At 33.2% G+C, this 19254-nt stretch overlaps 1 protein-coding gene across 1 annotated transcript; it reads left to right on the top strand.

The window, feature by feature from the left end:
* The first annotated feature begins 2050 nt into the window (after positions 1-2050).
* LOC134228651 (uncharacterized) lies at positions 2051-4039 on the top strand. The gene is made up of 3 exons (XM_062710328.1): positions 2051-2162; positions 2255-2815; positions 3844-4039. The coding sequence occupies exons 1-3, from the start codon at positions 2134-2136 to the stop codon at positions 4037-4039; spliced, it is 786 nt and encodes a 261-aa protein (XP_062566312.1). The 5' UTR covers positions 2051-2133.
* The last annotated feature ends 15215 nt before the right edge of the window (positions 4040-19254 follow it).

Here is a 19254-nt window from a genome sequence, read left to right as displayed (position 1 = left end):
CCTCAAACTGTCCATTATGTCAGATATAAGACTCACCTCGGCGCTAACGCGCCTCGTGTCGTCTAATATCGGACATAATGGACAGTTTTCGTCTTATAACCATTACATACATGGTATCATTTCTCGTATCTTCATGGCTTTTTTAAAAAAATCAGTGTAAATTCAACATTAAAATGCACTTATGACATACAAAATTTATTGCCATTTGAAGTGCAAATTGTATTGGTGTTACAGGTCTTATCAAGACCTGGACACTGTTTATTATGTTCGATGATCGAGCCCTAAAATGTAAACATAAACATTAATATATGTAAATCTGCAAAGCATAAAATAACGAGCATAAACAAACATACATCACATGAAATATAATGGTATGACAAAATGTTCAATATTATGCTTTACCTCATGATAAATATATACAGTGCTGCACTCTGAACAAAGGGCAATAACTCTTAATTTTAACTTAACAGATTCATAGGGCTTTACAGATAAAACATAAAATATAAGTAAAAAATAGATTTTGATGATTAAGCTTGGTAAATCAAAAATATTTATCAAACATACTTTATAACCAATAGCTTCATTAACCAGTTCAAATAATCAAACACATTCAATATTTCAACAAATTTTACTAAATCTGACCTTACTACATTGGAACTGCAGAAAGACTAATATGTTAAATCTTAATCGTTTACCGGAGAGTTGAGATATTTTGATTCTCAGAGTTGCTTTTACTTAATATTCCATCATAATTGTAAACCCTACATTGTATGCGCGTGCCATTTTAGAATTCACGTGGTACAAGTAAACAGATCTAAGTTATACGACCCTTGATTTTCCGGCAGATTCTAATTACGTTAATTTTGTTTGAGGAAGGAATATTTATTTTTCTCAAATGCTTACTTCAACTTTTTACCTTATTCCTGAATGATATATTGGGTAAATTTGAATGAAAAAGCACACGACTTGCAGCCGTATTGCCGCTTTAACTAGACGCAACAATAACTACAGTAAAACTCGTTTAGTACGAAGACAGATATAGCGAATTTACGGTTATAGCGAAGTTTTTTTCTAGGTCCCCGGCAAAATTCTTAACAAATCTTTGTAAAAATTTACGTTTATAACGAACTCTGATACAACGAATTTACGGATATAGCGAACTCATTTTGAGTTCCGTTGAGGTTAGATATAATGAAATTTAAATCTTTTATAACGAACTTTCAAAGATATCAAAATTTGATAGATTGGACTAACTTTATTTCTTTTAGCTTTTGTATATATAAAATTCAGTTCATAACAACACTTTAGTTATCTAAGGTATGTTTTGTAGAATTTGCTTCCGTTACGTATTTGGTAGTAATACTCGAAGGAAAACTTGCATATTGCTAAGTCGCTTTATATGGTTATACAAATTCGTTATACGGATATAACGAATTACGGATATAGCGAATTAAATTCACAGGTCCCCAGGACTTCACTATAACCGAGTTTTACTGTATTGCAGAATGCTAAAATAACTGAATATAAATTTACTGATAAAACGTCGTTTGTAAATCTTGATGTGGAATAGAATGCCACACAACGAGTCCTTTTTCATACATTATTTTTAATTTAAAAAGTTCTACTTTATAAGAATACAAGTCGGCCTGTCAATGAATATAATTTGTTGGTATCTAAATCCTGAGAGACTGTTTACAGAAATCGTCTTCAGAAGTATTTAGATATGAGAATGAGGAACTCCGCATGCCACTATTATCGAAATACAGAAAAGTAAATTGATTTGAAGTTTCAGAGTATTTTTTACTTTGGATCAAAGCGGAAAACTGTAGAGTGAAGAGAGTGAAAATAAATTATATAATTACGTCCTGAACATTAACATATTACTTATTGTAAGCTTATCCAACTGGCAAGTATTTCCTGTAAATAAATTGAAAAAAATTAGCCGCCAAAACCCGGATGAATACTTTTAAGTATAGCTGTTATTATATCTCTTTTCGAAAAGTGATATTCAATTACATATGTTCATCATATAGGTTTTTTTAACACAGTAGTGTAATAGGGCTTTCCAAAAACTTTTGGGATTTAAGTATGAATGTATAAAAGAAATCTTTCGCAATCAGCAAATGAACAAGGATGACTTCTCTCAACATGTCAACCGTCATGTAAGTAAGAACAAAATTAACATTACAGTTATATGAAGTATTGTAACATTAACTGTTTAACTCTTCTTATTCATTATGTTTTCTCATCTTAGTACGGAGGAAATGCAGCACATGTCACAGATGGTGTTTGTGGGATTCTGCAGCAAACTTGGAACGTCAGAACAGGTGACAATGAGGAGAGATGTAGGTGATTTCAGTGAATTGATGATGATTTTGTTCAGTGAAACAAATCCCGAATTTCGTGTAATGTTTAGTGGGAGCCATAAAGAAGGATTCCGCCTGAACGAGTCTGACAGGGATATAATGATCTCCCTTGATAACTATCGAGTCACGTGGGATTTATCACAGACTCAGCGTTATAGCAGACATACACTGGTTCTTTCTGACTGCTCCAAAAGCCCACCAGGATTCACGCTCCTCCAGTTGCTCTTACCAGCCGTAACAACAACACAAATTTGGTCAGCATGCTTTTCCATGCATGGAAAATTATATATCTCTAGCTCCAGATTCCGAAATACTATGTATTTACCGTCGAGGCCTGATTCCCATGCTCATGGACCTTGTAGGAGTGGAACTTTCAAAGGAGTAGATTTTGAGATTTTGACGATATATATATATATATATGGAGACATAATCTTCATGTTTTATCCTCAGTATGTAAGTGGGGAATGTGTCCTAACTTTTAACTAAGATAAGTCCCTGAAGAGTTTTCCGCCTTTGCTTTTAATCAGTAAAATTTATTTTAAAATATGCTATCTGGTGAAAAAGTATTTTTGAGCATTTTTCTATTCTTTATGATTATATAGTACATCTTTCCACCATAGCATCTGCTTTAAATTCATAGAATTTAAATTTGTACTTTAAAAAATTGCTTGTTCCCACAGACCTCAATGATTTCTTAATTAATTACTGCTAGGGTTTTTATAATTTTGAATATTACACCTGATAAATCCTTTTCTACTCTAAACTGCTTTGAATTAGTTTAATACAGAATGGATATTTAAGGTAAGAAAATTGCGTGCTTTTATGGATCGGATACCTTAAGGTCATCTGGCGTGTCATTGATGTAGAATAGGCATGGTCAAAGGACTGGCCCTCGGGACCCACTGGTCAGACTTAATTCTAACTTATCAGGGAAATTATTAACAACTATACAGCTACCGTTCTGTTGGATTGATTGATTGATTGTATATTGTTTAACGTCCCTCTTGAGAACTTTTCACTCAAATGAAAACGTCGCCGTATGCGGGTGAAGGGCTTCAAATTAAAACGTATCCTCGGCACTCAGGGCCATTTAGCATTAAGGTTCTTTATCTTGCCAGTGCCTACCGTGACACGGGACCTACGTTTTTAAGGTAATATCCGAAAGACCCGTGACTTTCACTTCTACTGCCTAGCGCTTGGCGAAGGAATAGTCGTTACCTTTGTTTACGTCTTAGGTATGACGCGGTGCCGCGAACGAGAATCGATCCAGGGCCTCCCGATCACAAAGCGAACGCTCTACCACTAGGTTACCGTGACCGGTTTTGTTCCGTTGGAAAGGAAGCTAGAAATCCAAATGTTCATTTTGTAAAGTGTTTCACATACTAGTAGTATCCTGCCTTATGGATGAAGAATCTATGTCTAACTTTGTGGAAAGCTTCCTAGAAATTTGTGATCAAGACATATGTCTTGTTTCCAGCAGTCATGTTGGTGGTGAAACCATCTTAATCTCCACACATGAGCTGGGTTTTCATGATCTTTTGCCAAGGAAACACAAAATACCAGGAGCTTTCTGTATCCCCCATCAGGGATTTGCCCTACACATATTGGGGGCCTTCAGGCGGCCCCCAGACCCCTTTCCCGATCGAAGTTATCCACGCCCCCATATTAAATGAAGTTTGCACTGAATGACGTAAGTTTAAATGGTGGAAGAAGGATATGGAGATAACGAACAGTATTTAATCTCAACGTCTATTAAACAATATACAAATAAGAGCGGAGCAAACACGGACCTCCGAAATGTTGGAAGTTGATTTGATAATATTATTTGTCGTTTACGGGATCAAATATGGCCGACCCGATTGAACTCAGAAGCTAATCAAAGTTGAAAATAGAGCTGATTTCTCGAGACGGACGCTCAACGGTCCCTAAAATAAAATGAAACAAGAATATCAACAGTCTCGTTTAAAGTCATCATTTCGTAAATTCTATGAAAGATACAATGACCTTGTCAGCAAATACAATTTATCATTGAATGAAATGCTGACTGACGTTTTTCATACCAATTGTTAGTCCATTATTCATACACTGAATTGACCACGGATTTTTTTGCGTTATTTCCTGATTATGACAACGAGGACACGGCGGGTGTCACTGGTCGGCAGGGATGCTCACTCCTCCATGGCACCTGATCCCACCTCTGATGTTTCGGAGGTCCGTGTTTGCTCTGCTCTTATTTTGTATATTTGTTTAATGGACGATGAGATTGAATACTGTTCGTTATTTCCATATTCTTCATTGTGATGATGACCAAACGCAGTTATATTTTTAAACGTTGCTCTAAGATAAAGTGCAACATTGACAAGTGCGGTAAAATTAAAATAAAAATACACACGAAAATAAAACTTGCTCTAATATTCTCCTTAAATTTCAATGCATAACATAAAAATTTTTTAACACAGTATAAAAATAAACTAATTTATAACTTGTAAGATATAGACGTAGATGTAAGGTATGTCTGCTCTTCTTTGTTCTTTTACGGAAAAAGAAATACCAAGGATTTGACTAAAATACCAAAAGTTGAAAGATCAGGGAAACACTAATGACTCAACAACCCCAAATATGGGCCTCTCTAATAACACAATTTAATTTTCAGCAAAAAATCGAAATATGAACAATTTCTAACGAGAGTTAAATGAAGCGAGCAGTCTTGTTTAAAGTCATCATTTCGTAAGAATATAAGCAGTCTTGCTTAAAGTCATCATTTCGTAAGTTCTATGGTCGATACAATGACCTTATTAAAAAAATCAATTTAGCAGTTAGTCAAATGCTGACTGACTTTTCATACCAATTGTTAGTTCATTATTTATACACTGAATTGACCACGGATTTTTTCCATTATTTCCCGATCATGACAAGGAGCACACGGCGGGTGTGACAGGTCGGCAGGGGATGCTCACTCCTCCATGATACCTGATTCGAACTCTGATGTTATGGAAGTCCATGTTTGCTCTGCTCCTGTTTTGTATTCTTTTGTGGACTTTTGATCGTTTTCTCCATCTGTTTCATACTTGTAATAATCAAAAACCTTTTATTAAGGGCTTCCATAAATATATGATGTTTTTTAGTTATTTATTTGATGCTTTCTTTTTTATACTATGCCCGTTTTTAGACATTTGTTATACGTAGCGGGTACTAAAGTTTATTGAAAATTTAAAAAAAAAACTTCGAAAGAGTTGGAAACCTGTTGATTGTTGAAACAAAATTATTGCTAAAATACAATATATTTAAATATGAATTCCAACTACAGAAAACAAATACAAATGAAATTGTTTAAAGCATACTCTGGTATTATGCTACCTATCAGGGCTTTTTAAAAAAAAAAACTTAATCTGATTATCAGCCTTTGAAAACTAATCTTTTAACTCTGTCCTTTTCAAATTTTAAAACTTTATTTCCATTATTGGGAATCTGTTTTCTAACATTTAACTCTTACCAAAAATAGAGGCTGTGTTTTTTCTTAAGTATAAGAAAATTATTTGTAGTTTACATCACCATTTTAGGGGCTTAGATGAGAAACATTCTTAAATACAAATTTTAATGAAATGATTATATTGCCAACTACTGCAGTGACAAAGATATAAAATTACTCATTTTTCGAATCTTAATTCGCAAATTTTGATGGAATGTCTACCATATAAGATTTAGATCTCTTAAAAACAATTTGTAAAATTTTAACATTTTTACAATAAATAAAAACTAGAGTAAAATATATAATTCTGTGTGAATTTGCATTCTTAGGTTTTTACTATACAATATCATTGTTGATGCACAAATCGACACAGCTGATATAGTACAGCTGTTGAAACGGGAAATATATAAAAAAAAAAAAAGGAAGTATTGTAACGTGTATGGGTCCGTGAATTTAGGTTTAGATCCTTAATCAAGCGAATGAGTTGAACAAATGATTATGTAGACTAAAGATAGATCACTGATTAAACAAATGATTTGAAATGATAGATGATAAAGCATATGAAAAAATGAACGCGTCAATATATACATATATTATTAGGATTTCCTATCCTATTCATAAACAACAACAACTAAGGCGTATAGGTCTGTGTCCTGGATGGGTCTCCAGCCGGGATGTGTCCTGTACTCGGACAGGTACGGGTCTGCTGGTTTCTGTCCTATACACAGACAGATCTTAAAAATAAAAGCCTCGAGTAAAGTATTTATACTTTATTAAATCTCGAATACTAAATATAATTAAATCCAGTATACTAGACACCGTATACTATGTCACCGTAAGTCTGCATAACTGTTAACTGCTTTATCGTACCTCGCTGAAATCGACCTTTCACTTTGAGCTCCGACTGGCAACTGTTAGCTTTCAACGGAATGCTCATATATATAGTCAGCATCACCCGGACTACCCTCGGCCGCTATCGTAGAGCACTACGATAAAGTCCGGGTGACGTAATTCAGCTAAGCATCCCGAGCCCGATCCGTCACAGTAAAAATAAATTTCTACGAAAGCCCTGAATAAAGAGTTTTTACTCATTACAAGTATGACCAGAATATATTGATGAAACCATCAAATGTCGCCCGGAAAACACATCAAGTAAACAATGGAAATGAGTCTTGATCATCAAACCGCTTCGATATGTATTTAAAAGACATGCATCTAAATGATGGAGACGATATAGTCGAGAATTTTTTGAAAACTGATAGTAGTAAAAACAGAACATAAACGAAACCCTTTTAGGCCAAATGATAAACCATGGATGGACTCTCTTCTAAAGAAAACTTTGCGTATTCGCAATAGACTAAGAAAAATAGCACAAAAAACAAAAAGAGAATCTGATAAGGAAAACTTTCGCAAAGTAAGAATTAAGTTTAATAATATGAAAAAATATGCTATTAAAAACTATTATAATATAGATTCTCATCTTAAGGATGCTAGTCTGAACAATCAAAAACTATACTGGAAGTTACTGAAAGATACTTTTCACATTAAACCGACAAATGAAATTCCACCTATTCAGTTTACAGACAACAGTGGCACTGAAAGTTTTGCATTTTCAGACATAGATAAAATAGAACTATTAAACAAATATTTCACATCAATTACAGAGTTAGATGACAGTAATCAAGAGCTCCCAAATATAGTGTCAAGATGTACGGATAATTTTCCATACATTGAAATACAAGAGCAAGAAATCATTGATATAATTTCTATTATTCCTGTCAATAAAGCAGTTGGTCCTGATTGCATCAGCCATAAAATGTTAAAATCTTGCAAAGAAACTATCTCAAAACCATTGTGTATACTATTCAACAAATCCCTATCACTAAAAACATTTCCAGACTGCTGGAAACTAGCACATGTTCTTCCACTTTTTAAGAAAGATGACCCTTCCATCATTTCAAACTATAGACCAGTCTCTTTGCTAAGTTGTATAAGCAAAATTTAAAAAAAAAAAATAATTTTTAAGCATGTTTACAATTTCTTGTATTCACATAATATATTTTATAAATACCAGGCAGGTTTTTTACCAGGTCATTCCACAGTATATCAACTCTTAGAAACATACCATTCTATTGTAAAAAGTGTTGATGAAGGTCAATTCTGTTGTATGGTGTTTTGTGATTTATCAAAAGCATTTGATAGGGTCTGGCACAAAGGCTTAATTTACAAATTAAAAATGTATGGAATTAATGGGGATATGCTAGATTGGTTTGATAGTTATTTAAGCAAAAGAACCCAACAAGTCATGTATAGAAATCATTTTTCCTCTGTAGGACAAGTAAAAGCGGGAGTTCCCCAGGGCTCAGTACTTGGTCCCCTATTATTTTTATTATATGTAAATGATGTGGCTGAAAATATGATATCTGTTTGTAGATTATTTGCTGATGATAATTCTTTACAACAATGTTCAGATAATGTTAATCATATTGAACAAAATCTTAACCATGATCTTAGAATACTAGATGAATGGTCAAAGAAATGGTTATTGAAATTCAATCCACAGAAAACCAAAGCAGTATTTTTTAATTTGAAAAATGTACAGCATTTTCCTAAATTATTTTTTGACAATTGCCAATTGGAATATGTTACAGAACACAAACATCTTGGGATACTTTTGTCGTCTAACTTAGGATGGTCTGATCATATTGATACCATTATAAAAAAGCATACAAAAAATTGGGGCTTCTTAAAAAATTAAAATTTACTGTGTCAAGAGATATTCTATCCAAGATGTATATATCTTTTATTAGACCACAACTTGAATACCGTATAACTGGATTTTTCTACGGGGTGCTATTTTTTGCGAAATTCTGCGATCAAGTCTTAATCGCAAAAAATTCAATCGCAAAAAATACGTAAATAAAATCCGGAATTTTCAGTTGCGATCATCGAAGTTCTACTTTTACAGATACCGGAAGTATATGTAAACAATGCCATTGCAAGTTTTACATAGTTTTTACAGGTAATTTACTTGATATCAACAACAATGATTGTTTTTCGAATAAATAAAACGAATTCCTAAAGATTCAATATTTATTTGTTCCTACATTGTATTTCATTATTTATTTATATAAAATCCGAATAGCACTATTGTCGGTTTGGCTATTCCGCGGCTTGATCGGATCCTTCACCGGTGTGTACCATACTTTTCTTAACCGGTATTCTGTCCTTGAAAAAATAAATTCTTTTGTAATATTTCCCATACTGGGATTATATAAACTCTTTATAATCATAAATGAAAGTTCATAGTCTGTGGGAACTTACTGAAACGAACTTCTATAAATTTCAAAGCTTTATCGTCTCGGTTTCAATTCAAAATAATTGTGACTTTATCTCTAATTTACCCTGTGAATAATAACCCATTAATTATAACAGCACACGGACGACCCACAGGTATAGTGTCATCTATGTAAACACCCAATTAACAGCCCGAGGCCTTCACTGTTTCCAGGTAAGTCCAGACTGCATCTATTTTACGCTTGATTAGCGTGTATACAAGCGCAATCAAAACTTCGAGAGATAGAGAGTAAAATTCAGTCTAGAAATAAAATTCAATCAAAATGGACTTTTATTGTCAAAGTGAAATCGCAAAAATTAAAATCGCAAAAAATAAATATACCTATTTTAGGATCAAATCGCAAAAATTTGCACCCGCATTAAAATCCAGTTATACGGTATGCTGTTGAAGTTTTGTCTGGATGCACAAAAACAGACATTGAGGATCTTGAAAAAGAACAGTTATATGCTGCAAGAATAGTTACTGGGCTTACAATTATTGCTTCAAGAAATTCATTATATTTGGAAACAGGCTGGGAACCACTGGAATATAGAAGAAATAGGGCAAAATTAATAACAATGTATAAAATGCACAATAATTTAGTCGCTATTTACTTGCAAAACTAAGTACCTGATACAAGAGGCAATATTTCAGGATACACTACCCGTAATTCTTTAAATAATTCTTTGCCAAAATACAGATTAGAACTCTACAATAAATCATTTATTCCTGATTCCTGAAAGTGGAATTCTCTTAGTCTAAAAACAAGGCAGGCAACTTCTATTGAAATTTTCAAAAACTATCTGCAAAACAGTAATATAAAACCTCAGAAATATTTTTCTTATGGAAAAAGGTTTTTGAACATAATTCATACAAGATTAAGACACAACTGTATTTTAAAGTCTGATTTATATCGCTGTAACCTAATAACCAGTCCTAATTGTTCTTGTGGACTACTAGAAGATACATATCATCTGTTTTTTGTTTGTAAATATTATGTAAAAGCAAGAAATTCCTTAATGAATAAGCTATTGTCATTAAATTATTTACATATAATAGATGTACATTTAATGCTATGGGGCGATGATTCTCTAACTTTTGAACAAAATGCTGAACATTTCAAGACTATTCAAACTTTCTTAAATGAATGTGGTGGTTTTTCAAAATAAATTTACTTTTTTATTTTTTTCCTCACCATCTCAAATTATATTTGTATATTTAAAGAATTTATTCCTTTCTATTTGCTACATTGTATACATTGTATATAGTAGACCATATGTATATATGTTTGTTTTACTTTGGCAATTTCAAAAAATGTTATATCAGGAGAGGACTATCTAAGTTTCTGAACTTGTGTCTGATCCTTTTGACTTTGTCAATAAAATATGTTCAATTCAATTCCTTTTAAACTTTATCAAATCCTTAAGTAAATGTTGGTGCATAATATATTGATTGAAACTAGACTCATGCATCACCTATTTAGAATGAATGTTTTTCACTTTTAGAATATAAAACACGAATTGTGTAGAGTACGTTTTTATGCGATTAGTCAAATTTGATATTCTGAAATACAGATCTTGTCATTTTTTTTCTATAAGTAAATGAGAAACTTTATGTATTGAATATCAAAAACATTATTATTTTTACAAATTAACTTTATGGACGTAAATATATTATGTATCTAGTAATTTATAAAGGAAGAGAAAATTCTGATTGACAATTTTTATAATGTTTTAAAAACCTTTAATTCTAAATAACTTCTCCAAAATCAGTCCCCATTTCAACTCTACTTCTCAAACCGTACTTGTACTTTTAGTACGACGGTTGTCCCAAAAATCCGTAGACAATGTTGCCGATATGGTCTGTCGGTGCGCGAACAAAATTCTGAAAATTAAACGTAACTATAACATTTGCTTTTATTTCTTTAGCACTATTTAAAATATTGAACTCAAATTTAAATCAGTGAAAACATAGATTTTAAATTTCATTAATGTAATTTGAGACATAAAATTCTTATAACGGTTTAAAAGTGTAACATATGCTTTGGGACACCATAACAGGAACTTTCCTTTTCACAGCTGTTATATATCAGCTGTGCCAGTTCCATGAAAAGACTATTTGCACAACAACATTTTTATTGCGTAGTAAAAACCCGAGTATGCAGACTCATACAAAATTTTAGATTGTACTCTTAGTTTAATTTATTGTGAAAAAAAATTAATTGAAACGTTAAACTTTAGAATAGTCTTTAAGAGGTCTAAATTTTGGATAATAGACATTCCTTCAAAATTTGCGTATTAAGATTACACTACATTGTTCCTAAGAAAAGTATGTCTCGCCTGCTTTTATCTTCTTTATAGATGTAGCTAAATCTAAGAGTGGTCAGCTATTTATATGCTCCTAATTTTTCATACTACTAGAATATACAATACCATTATAGCACTTGATAACACCTCTAAGTTTTACAAGTCCGTGTTTGCTCTGCTCCTACTTTACATGAAGGATATGAAAATAACGAACAGTATTCAATCTCAACGTCCATTAAACAAATATACAAAATAAGAGCAGAGCAAACACGGACCTCCGAAACATCAGAGGTGGGATCAGGTGCCATGGATGAGCGAGCACCCCCGCCGACCGGCCACACCCGCCGTGCGCCCGTTGCCACAACCAGGAAACAACGGAAAAAATCCGTGATCAATCCAGTGTATAAATAACGGACTAACAATTGGTATGAAAAACGTCAGTCAGCATTTCATTCAATGATAAATTGTATTTGCTGACAAGGTCATTTTATCGACCATAGAACTTACGAAATGATGACTTTAAGCGAGACTGTTGATATTCTTGTTTCATCAACTTGCTTGTCAATAATTTACCTCGTTTAAGAAATTGTTCATATGTATAGCATGCTCTTGCGTATCGAATCAACTGAGATATAAATACTCCGTATGCAGGTGATGAAGGTATATTGCTGCATAAGTAAGGGAAGTTGACGATAGAAAAGTCAAAGTCATCACGTTTATCATATAGCTTGGTTGTTAGATTACCATTAGTGTCTTTTTCAAGTAAAATATCCAAGTATGAAGCAGAAGTGTCGGACTCTGTGGTATCTTTTATCTCAAGCTCACCAGGATATATCGTGTCGACGTAAGAATGGAAATTATCATTTTTAATTGACAATACGTCGTCGATATATCTAAATGTCGAGTTGAAGGCCACAGCAAGTGTTTTCTTCTTTTCACGTAAAAGATTTTGCATAAATTCTGCTTCATATGAATATAAAAATAAGTCTGCTAATAACGGAGCGCAATTTGTACCCATAGGAATTTCAATAGATTGTTGGAATACCTGGTCTCCAAAAACCACATAGATATTGTCAATCAGAAACTCAAGCATCTTCTTGATGTCAACTTTAGATTACTTATGTGTGCAATCAGAATCTGATTTAACAAATTTAAATAATTTTTCAAATGACCAATGACGAGGTAAGTAAACTTACGAGTTCCATTTTTGTTGAAGAAACAGCTGTCAATGATATCAAAAAGCCTGGATTTTAATTTGTCGTGGGGAATTGTTGTATATAAAGTTGAAAAGTCGTAAGTTTTTATACTGTTGATTTTTGTCAAGTCTTGTGATTTCAAATTGTTCAAAAGTTCATTAGAATTTTTTAATATATAGTTGTTCAGTACTCTTGAAGTTTTTCCTTTACTACTGTCAATATTTTAGTGAGAAGTAACGAAAGAGGCTTGGTTGAACATTTACTGGAACCTGCAATGTATCTTTGTTTGTAAGGATTCTTATGAAGTTTTGGAATCCAATATGAATAGTTTCATGGACTTTTGATCTTGAATACTGTTAGTTACCTCCATACGTGCCAGTTACTCTTTTAGCTAGTATTGTTTTAGAATTGTTTAGAAGGGAAGAAAAAATCTAAGTCACAAAAAAGTTTAGATTTAAGGTTCAGTGAATTTACTTTGGTGCACATATCAGTGAAAAACGGCATTTTTAAAAACAGCTTGTAGAGACAAAAGAGTTGCGTTTTTGACAACATATAGTGCATATTAGAATAGAAAAATAGGAAAAAGGTTTCTCAAATCCAGATTTAAAAAGGAAAAATGGAAAGGGGGGGGGGGTCCATACCCCAAGTGCCTATGGAGAATATCTAAGCTGATTATTCATCTACTGTTACTGATAAATATGAATATCTTTTCATTCATTGAGTGTAATTTTGGGTTTACACAATTTAGATAGATTTTCTTACAATACTTAATTGCAAATTCGAGCGAATTCATTTTTCTGAAGCTATTATTGTTTTTTCAGAATCTTGCCATTTATATAAAAATTGAATAGTTCCTCCATAAACTTTGTTTGATGGGAATTAAAACATTTATTTTGGCAGAGTTTATAGAACTTTAATTGTGGCAGAGTGGATATCTGCTCCTTTTTTAGACAATATTGATTGATGAAGCTATGAAGTAGGAAGAGTAATTGATATGGAAATAATGGAGAGTAATATCAAGCCCGAAAGTCCATTATAAAAATGCAAATGGGAGCAAAGAAACATGTATCTCTAACTTAAAGGTCAGAAAGAGGATTAGTTGCAATTGATTCAAAACACAAGAACATTCTATAAACGTATTATATTTGACTTTGTAATCTATTTAGCATTTTTTGCGGAAAGCAGCCTCCGTTAAATCAAGTACATTAGTAAATGTTTTCTGTATGTATTTTTATGTAAAACACATTCAAAAAGCGGAAAATTAAATCTATATTTACCTGTTGAAAACGTAATTTCCGCTAATTATCGCACAGGTTAGACAAAAATCATTGATCATAGTCTACGAGGGTCGTTCTAAAATTAAGCGGCCTTGGTGCACAAAAAAATATTTGATGACACAATCGGGCAAAATGTCACCCATAATCTAAAACAATCTTGAATTGATTTATCAGGACATAACTGTCATATTATTAAGTCACGGAGCAGCAAAATGTTGGACTTCACGGGTATTTTGAGAAAAATATGATCTGTAATTTTCTCAACATTTTCCCAAGAATTCGACCCTGTACAGTTTGATTTACCTTATCTTCTCAGCATCCATGTACCATTTCTTGTAAAGCTTAAAATTTAAAGAAACAAGTAAAGCATATTTTTTTCTTTGTTTTAAAACCAAAAACAGCAGGTATTTATGAGATATAGTGTGACTTTTTTTAAGTCAACATTGAACAAATGCTATGGTAGTTACAATGAGCTCATTTGCAAACACATTCCTCTGTTAGGTGGAATGTTGATTGAAGTTTTTCATAAAGATTGCTTGGCCACAATTCTCACACTGAATTTTTAACGGATTTTTGGTTTACCGTATCTTGATAAATGGCAAAGGGTGGGTTGTCCCTCGACGGGAATGCTTTCTCCTCCATGGCACCCGATCCCACCTCTATTTTCAGAGTTCCTCGCTCTATCATCATAATGCATTAATTGTGAAAGTGATATATTTTATTATTTTATGTAAGTAAGGTCTGATAATTTAGATATTCTCAAAATGCTATTTGAAAGGATTCTTTCCTTTTACGTTGTTTCCTGTTACGCTTACAGGGAAAACTTTCTAATTTGTGTTTTATTAGTGATCCAATCAATATAAATTTTAAAATGTGTTGAAAGTTTAGGTTAGAAGGACATACATTTTCTAAGTGAGAAATGGCCACCTACTTTTCATCATCAGTGTAAGTATTAAGTTAATCTTTTAAATCTTTTATGAAAAATAATTTTGCAAGTTTAAGAAATCATACTCCGCAAAATTTTCATTTCCAATTGATTGATTAATTAATTGTATGATGTTTTCCGTTCCGTTAAGATTTTTTATTGTCATATGGAGACGCCAGCATATACCAGTTAAAGGCTCCAAATCGTAGACTTCTACTGAGCACTCGGAGCCATTGAGGTGTGAGGGATCTTTATTGTGCCAAGACCTACCGTGACAATGGGGCACGGTCCGAAGGTCCTGCAACTCTTACTTCAAAGTGCCGAGCGCATGGCGAAGTTGTTACCTATATTTTATCGACTTAAGACAGTAACAGTCGTGAGTCGAACACACGACTTCCCGATCACGGAGCAAGCGCTCCACCGACTGAGTTACCGTGACTGCTTTATATTAAAGGGTATTTGTGTGTAAATATTGTCTTTCTTTATCAGTTTACACAGAAAGATTAACTGTGTTATTCATTCTTCATTTTATATCACTCAGTGACCCGTAGTTGTTTCATGCTATCATAAAAAAATAGAAGGACCACTCTCTGACTACACCGGGCTGCATTTATGGCATCGGTATTATAACGTTTAAATCGCGAAAGAAGTCGACGTCATTTTGCTGCCCTAATGCACATCAATGTTTCGAGATGCTCTGTTGTGTCGTCGTTCTTGATTTTTTTTTTTTAAATGGATTGCATATTGGAGGTAAGTAACCTATTTAATTTTATCTGAAAGTTTATTTTATTGATGATTGTATATTGTTTTACGTCCCATTTTAAATGTCAAAGACTTTATATTTTTTTGTTCAGTTTTATAATGAAAGTATTTAAAATAGAATGAATGAATAAGCATAACAAACTAAAGTATAGTTTATCAAATGTTATTGTTAATGTGTATGTAAAATATTTAAAACTTATTTCAGGCTTTAAGGATCTCTTCTCAAATATTTTAATTAACTTCTCTCAAAACTTACGCTTATTCCCAGTTCAGTGAATTCAGATGTCGTAGATAAAGACCTGAATATTAATGAGATGGTGAAATTTGAACAACAACACAATTTTTTCGGACACGATCGGTACAGAAGAGGTTTGACTTACATAGCGAATATACCTTTTCGAAGGATGATCTTTAATCTATATAAAATCAGAGAAATAAAAGTTTTGAAGTAAGATGCTATTGTAGGTAATGTTTTGTCTCTCTTTTGAGCGATGACATTACATATACTTATTGTCTTAACATTAAGGAGATGTATAAACAAATGAAAGACATGTATGATATGACTTCCCTTATAGACAGCAGTAGAGAGACGACTAAACGGGGACGTACAAGTATGTTCATAACAAATATAAATGTTTTCTGGTGAAAAGAAAGTGAGAAATTTTTTTTGGCATTGGTAAGAAAACAAAATACCAGGCTTGAAAAGACAATGGGTAACACATGAGCAAATGTTCTTCGACCAGATTAGTTAATGACGGACAGGACCTTGGAAAGCCCCAATTCAGGTGAACGATCATGTACAATCCATGTTGATGACGGATGTGGTCAGAATAAAAAAGATGTACTTGCAAACTTCATGTGAATTGACTTTATGAGTTATGGCGAAATAATACCGCAGAATAAAGTTTAAAATGCTGATTCCTGATCGTCCACGTTGCCTCATTGAAGGAAAATTTTTACTTGGCATGCGCAGTTGCTAAAGAATTCATACAGACGTTGTGACTGTGATGGTTTATGCCAACATGAAGATGTTATCAAATTTTCTTCTTTAAACACAGCCAAGTGTATTCTGGCAGGGCAATGGCGATCCTGGAACGTATATTGTAGTGTTTCAGAGCAATAAACGAAATTCACCAACACCAACACTTCTACGTCAATTCAGAAAAGAAAATATTGTATGTTTAAATTGTTCTTTTACTTTATAGACTTATACCACGTGCGACCTAAATGTCAAGAAGAAACCTTGCCGACTTCTTTACAGGAAGAGAATGAAACTTAATGTGTTGGTGAATAAATGTTTTACTGATTAGTATCCTTTATAATTGTGTAATGAGTTTACTTTAACAAGATTTAAAGATTTTATAAATAATTGAAATTTTGACTTAAGTCTTAGTCTGTTTCATGATCCCGGGGCCAGTACTCAGATTGGAAGCTTTTAGCGAGCGCAGCGAGCGTCGCGAAGCGACGCTCGCGAAGCGAGCTCAATAAACTAACGTGTATGAACAGAGGAAATTCGGATTGAAATCTGTACATACGTCAGCCAAAATTCTCTGTGCAACCTTCCCAGAATTCCTGCACTACCCAATGTCCTTTGCGCAAATAAATCAAAAATAGTAAAAAAATTAAAGGAACATTGTTTCTTACCAAAATCTTAACGAAATCATTTTGCCTTACCTTAATCAAAAAAATACCCCCATGTCACATCACTGGCCTTCACCTTGCCATTCTGAAATGATACAAATGACGTCACTGGAAACTTACGAATTTTGACGAAGTTATGTCGGTTGCTTCCGTGAAACTCGGAAAAAATGTTGCAGTGCTTAGCAACATGGTGGCTAAAACATGGCAACAACTTAGCAATCTTTTTTTCCATAAACTAGCCTTTGCGTCCAAAGTCAACAGAACTTTTTATCTGACGTCATACTTTCGTCACTTTAACGGTTCGGGTATTTCCGATTTTGTCGGACATTTACGAGAAGTTTGGAATCGCGATCCCGATGCTTGGGAAATGATTTCTTTTTATTGTTTTGTTTTATTCTTTTTCTTGAATGATAGACATTACACGTGAAGGTTTCTGCTAGTAAATAAACTGCGATCGCCCCAACGGTCACACCGTAAAACATATTAAAAGCTTATAAAAGCTAAAATAGTTTTAGTTTGTTTAAAAAATCATATTTATTTGATTTATATAGAAACATTAGTCCCTTATAGCGAGCGCAGCGAGCGTCGCGAAGCGACGCTCGTCACTGCGAGCTCTTAAAGCAACGCCTGTGCGAAGAGAAAATTTGAACTTCTGCACATTCATTCGATAGAATTTTTTGATGCCATTTTTGGACCCACAATGCATCACTTGTTTAAGCTACGTTAAAGCTACGTTCTCGTGAGAATAGTAGCAAAAGAATCTGGGGGGATAAGGCGAGTCATATGCCCAAACGGATTTTGTCGCTCTGTAAGCATTTCGGAAATTTCACAGATGTACGATTTACTTAAACATTTAAACTTTGTACAGCGCGGTCCAAATGACAATATCTATTTTTTAAACCTTGCGGTTATCGTTACAGTATTTTTAACTTGATGCTTTTCATATTGCATGTTAGTTGATCTATAAAATAATTTTATGTTTTCAAAGTTTGGGAGATAGTACGCTTTACCTTTCCTTTTAACTGTTTTTGCATATAAGAACAGCCATATCGCGCTGGTCTACCCATGACTGTTTACATTTCAATCGTGTAATGTAGTCTTGAACTGAATGCGTACAAAATATTATATACACATGTAGCTTGAAAACTTGTCTATTAAAGAAAATATATTAATTGACCGCAAATAAATTCATCATCTTATCTTTTCATTCTGTTTTTAGTGAAAAAAAATATAAATCTGAACTTGAAAAAAAAAACGTGATTCGAACACTCGCGACAATTAACTGGGAGTTTCAACACCGCCACTATGACTACTGAGCCACGAAGTCGCACATACATTGCCCTTTAAATATCAAATAGTTCTATATGTTATTAACAAACGCACATTTGGACTTGGAGTTTTTAAGAATATGTTGCGAAATTTAAGTACGAAAACTAACTTTTTTATATAGAGTGGGTCTTCGTACCATTTTTTTGAAAATGGCGAGAGATATATCCTTCCATACCCTTTCAATATTTGTTTACAAAAAAATGGTAGGGAGACCCACTCTATATAAAAAACACAGTTTTAACATTCAATTTCTATCATCTTTATGGTTACTTAAGCGAGTTACCATTTTGGTGGGTTAATTACAAACACTTTGTAAATAATTTGATTCAGGTTTTATTTTTACTGTATGCATATGGTTCTAAATAACTCCAAAATTTAACAAAAAATGGAATTTGCAAGAATTTTTTTAATCGATATTTTACCTGCCCGTGCGTAGGCATATGACTCACCTTATCCACCCAGATTCTTTCTACTAAAGTTAACATGCCCGAATGAATGGATAAATATTGAAGATAAATAGCAAACGAAACGTTCTTCATTTATTTTCAGCACTGTTCAGGGTTCTTTTGGGGAAATGTAACTCATGTGACGTCAGAGTCTAGACGCATCAAAAGTCACGTGCAGTTTGACATACGAGCCCGATTTA

Source organism: Saccostrea cucullata, unplaced genomic scaffold (genome assembly GCF_032062105.1).
Source record: "Saccostrea cucullata isolate Sc308-1 unplaced genomic scaffold, CSIRO_AGI_Scuc_v1 ctg5037, whole genome shotgun sequence".
NCBI lineage: Eukaryota > Metazoa > Mollusca > Bivalvia > Ostreida > Ostreidae > Saccostrea > Saccostrea cuccullata.
Note: the sequence above shows the minus strand (reverse complement) of the source record. Positions and strands in the feature narration are given on the sequence as shown.